This window comes from Halictus rubicundus, chromosome 18 (genome assembly GCF_050948215.1).
Source record: "Halictus rubicundus isolate RS-2024b chromosome 18, iyHalRubi1_principal, whole genome shotgun sequence".
In the NCBI taxonomy this organism is placed as follows: Eukaryota; Metazoa; Arthropoda; class Insecta; order Hymenoptera; family Halictidae; genus Halictus; species Halictus rubicundus.
The window spans coordinates 328,188-332,676 of record NC_135166.1 but is presented as its reverse complement, the minus strand read 5'-3'; the positions used below and the strand labels follow the sequence as shown (position 1 = coordinate 332,676).

Sequence of the window (4,489 nt, the reverse complement as noted above, 5' to 3'; positions counted from 1 at the left end):
CTCGACGCCCGATTGTGGCCACGCTTGACAGACCCACTCCGATGGGTGTTGCCTGTGGCACCCTCCGTACCCCTCCGGCCCCATGAAGCAACAAAAACAAACTCCGGAGAAAGGAAAAGTCGATCTCGGTCTACGGGAGTAGCTCGCCACCGAACGAAATTACCCTCGCGCCGGACGACCTACCGAAATTGTCTGTTTCTTTCGCCGCGAGGGCCTGTGCGAATTCATTTATCACCGACGATATCAACAGCGCAAAATGCTCATCAAATCGCGAAAACCTCGCGAAAACCTGACGGATTCGAGGCTCTCAGGGGTTCTGATTACGAATCTGAACTTAACCTAGCAATTACAAGCAACTTGTATCGGTATTATTATAAACCTTATCGAGCAGATAAAGCTCCCTCGAGGAGCTTCGGTAGAGCTAGTTTCCTTGCCCCTATGCTGTTTAGCATGTAGATGCTCGGCAACTTGCGATCCCTGTACAATGCATAGTTAGTTTACTCTCTACTACCCCTGACAGAAAATATTCCGACTAGACTGACTGACGCAGAGCGCGTGTAAAGTTACACAAAAGCCGAGGACGCTAAAGCCGACGTTTCCCCGCTTATCGGCTCCCTAAGGGCTCAAAGACGAAGGATCCCAAGTAACACTATCTCGCTGTAAATCAAAATCAATTTTGGCCATCCCACGCGGTGGACAAAGATTGTCGTGACCCCCGTCCTTGGATACGTGACCGAATATGTAGGGCCAGGCTTCGAACGGTCGTCTCTCTCTCTCTCATTAAATAAACCCTATATGCACGCGATCCATCCATTTATTTATCCCGCGTGTGCCGGCCCGGTATCTCAATAAGTAATTGTATCGTTTCGGTATCCAAACGGAACCGGATGAACGGCGACTCGTGAGATTATGCAGCGGCAACACGAATCACGTGCATTTTCGCATTACAAGGCGGATCCCGCGAACCCCTGCCAGAGACTCGTTAAATGTATTAATAGAAAAGGACGGACCCGAGACCGGGTCGTGGTCATTAAGGCTTCATTTTTCTGGGTTAATGGGAACCGGAGGCAGTACTTCGCGAGAAGTTCGATCGATTCCCTAAATTCAGCCTCCGACTACTTTCCCGGTGGACCTATTTTCCCGCGAGGGGTGCATAGAAGCACGAGGAGGTGCTCGAATTTCTGCGAATCACCTCGATCCCAGTCTTCTCGCGGAATTCTTTTACGGATGCTCCGCAGAAAATTGTCCCCTACCAGGGAGGCTACGATATCTATCGTTTTGAAATCTATTGGAAAAAAGCAAAAATGATTCGGTTCCTGATCTGGCGACACTATCTGAAAGGGTAAGAAGAGGGAACCGAAAACTCAACGAGCTAATTTTCGAGCGCCGTTACCGGCGAAATCACTGACGCCGTAGTGTCGCGACAGCGGAAAATGCGACGCCATTTTATTTCCCGGCGAATAAATGCTGCGCGGAACGACCTCGGTATAAATAACTTTATCGCGGGTTTTATTCGCGATAAAAAATTCGTTTAAGCCGAATCGGTGGGGGGCGCAGTAAAAAATTCGTAAACGCGTTATCGTATTCCGTATTCGTTGTCGGGAGAACGGCGCGACCTCCTAAGAAGGAGGCTCGTCGAGAGCCACGATCAAAATTTCGCGCATCGCGCGCGGAACCGTTTGGCAGAAGTCAGTGCATTTCGAGTAACGAACAGTTAAGCAGCGTGGTCGTGCCCTAAAAACGGTGTGGAACAACGCGACGGTGAACAAAAGCTCGCGGTAATAATCGGGAATGTTAAAGATCCAAGGACAATGACGAAGCTCCGCTGAAATTCCGAGTGCAATAAACGGCGCATTAGATGTTTTATGGGGACGTTACGGGATCTCTGTCGGTGGCGAGGGTGGTCGGTAAAAATATCACGAAACCCGTATTTCGCCGGCGGAGATAACTTTATCGCCACGATACCGTGATTGTTACGGCTTTCATATTTTCACGGCGGCCACGGCGTACCTGTAGATTCGACTGTTCAGCTTCAGCTGGAAATTCCTTCGGTCGTAAAAGCTAGCGCGGCGTTCGGGAATCACATCGACCGAACGCGCCGAAAAACGGACAGAGTAAAACGCAGACGTGGCGATACTTTTTAGGCTAATTGTTCCAGGGTACAGTAGGTGTTCTAGGGTACAGTATACTGTATTTAAGAATTAACAACGACAACAACAAACATAATCCGTGATTAACAAGATTCGATCGGAGCAGCGCGTCTTCCAATTCTCTTTGGTACACAGGCGCGCATCGTCGAATATTCGATAATTATAACAAAGATAGCCCTCCGGTAACGAGCTGTTTCGTAAATCAACGAGCCCTTAACTTCCTTCGGACGTGTCCCCAGTCGTCTTTTTAATAGTGCCCGTGCCCGTGCCCGTGCCCGTGCCCGTGCCCGCCATAGGTGCCGCCCTCGTGATTATTGCCGTTGGAATTGTGAACGTACGCGAAGAATCCACCATGAGGGTCGGCATGGTACTTCACCACCCTCACGTTGCCGCCTGGTTCCTTGACAGTGTATTCACCTGCCACCTTTTTACCTGCGTGGAAAATTGTTACACTTATCTCGCAACCTATTGTTTATACTAGATTTTCTTGTATTCTAATAATCATGGGTCGATTCTATATGTAATAATCAATGGCACTTCAACTCCAGCAGAATTCGACCTGTATAATCTGTGAATTGATGCTCCCATTTTTCGGAACCAGCAGTCTAGCATCGCGACACCCGGTATGCAGGGTACACGATCTTGCCAGCACCAGAGAAATATAATATATCGACCTGTTGAGCGGAATTTATTTGCATCTATAATTTACTTCCCTCCGCGGCGGCCTTCCTAGGGGCAGACGATAACCTAGCACCCTTATTACGGAAAATAAGAAACCCGGACATCGCGAGAGATTTACGTCTTAAACTGACCCGATAACTTTCGGAATGAATGCTACGCAACGACCGAAAAAACTAAACGTGGAACAAAGATAATTGGATGATCGGTAATTGTCACTCTGTAACTACCCTTGTGGTAGGAGTACCGGCATGAAACGTGCCACAGAGGGTTCTCTTTGGGGACCCTACCGAACGGCACGAAGAAACATCAATATGCCGTATACAACCCTTTTATACCCAGAGCCCTGGTGTATTCGCTGTCGACTCACCGTCCCTGTGCTCCTTCTGTCCATGATGGTCGCCGGTGTGATGGTCGTCGACGCCGTAGGAAAACTCGTATTTCGGATGGGCAACGTAGTCGACGTGGTGTCCGTGTTTATCATGGTGCGAAACTTCATGGTGCGGACCTTCCACAGGGCCGTGGAAATGCGCGAAACTGTGAGCGTGCCCAGCCAATCCGCTTTGGACAGCGGCGAGAACGAGCACACCGGAAATTAAAGCAACCTGTCGACCAAACAGTAAATTACAAAATGAAAATTTCGGCGGACACGCGAATTAATTCCGCCACGGATTAAACGACATTTCCGCGTCCAGCGATCGTCGCGTTATTAAATCTTGCGAAATTCGAGGTATCGAAGTTGCTGCTCTAACAATTAAAACCCCTAACTACGCTCTCAAAACCGTGAGAACGAAAAATTACGAAAATTAAAATAAAAATGCTTCTCGTATCCTACCTTGAATACCATGTTGCTAGCGTTCGCAAGATAGTAATGGAATGATACCTCCACGGACCGTCCCGGAGCTTTTATACCTGTCGAGACCCGACAGTTTTTGGCAGGCCGGATTTCGCCGCGATATTCTTATTCAACGTCGATGCAACCGTACGGTCGATCGTTACACAGCCCTCGGCAAAAAAAGGGGTGCACGTGCCGGCTCGGTTTTCTGCGAAACGTTGCGTTTCTTTGACAGCGTTTAGCATAACCGGCGAAACCGTTCACGCACATGGTCCCGCAGACCGCGCGCGCGTTTTCACTGAAACGGCTGTCGATTCCGCTCTATTGATCCCGTCACGGAAGAGTTTTTTTCCGCGGGACCGTTGTTTGTTATACGTCCGCGCAAAAAAACGATCCTACGAAACGTCACGGTGATGAACCGCCAGCAAATCAAGCACAAAGGCACCGTGTTTTCGGCCAGGTTTTGATCAGCCGACAACAACATTCGTTTAAATCCGAGTTAAACGAATGTCGAGCGACAGCGGGTTATAGCCCCGTTGTGAAAAGAGTCCGCGATAGCGACTGTTAATTACGCTTTTGTTTCCGGGGATTATGATATTTTAATACCGCGGCTCGAACATACCGAAACTTTGACATATTCCGACATCGATGCCGGCGATAACAATTCCATCGGAGCGACGTATTGTTAGCGAAACACAACAAACTCGTTTATCGTTCATTGTTTTGCTGACCCGTTCTTGAAAAGGATAACCGAATAGCCTAATTTTATTATTTCTTTTTTTTTTCCTCCAACGTTTTGAACACATCCGTCAGAAAATCCGACTCT

General features: G+C 48.5%; 1 protein-coding gene across 1 annotated transcript; it reads right to left on the bottom strand.

The window, feature by feature from the left end:
* Positions 1–2,233: 2,233 nt before the first annotated feature.
* LOC143362811 (adult-specific cuticular protein ACP-22-like) lies at positions 2,234–3,832 on the bottom strand. Its single transcript, XM_076803265.1, has 3 exons — positions 3,664–3,832; positions 3,199–3,433; positions 2,234–2,582 (listed from the first exon to the last, which is right to left on the bottom strand). The coding sequence occupies exons 1-3, from the start codon at positions 3,673–3,675 to the stop codon at positions 2,398–2,400; spliced, it is 432 nt and encodes a 143-aa protein (XP_076659380.1). The 5' UTR covers positions 3,676–3,832; the 3' UTR covers positions 2,234–2,397.
* Between the last annotated feature and the right edge of the window lie 657 nt (positions 3,833–4,489).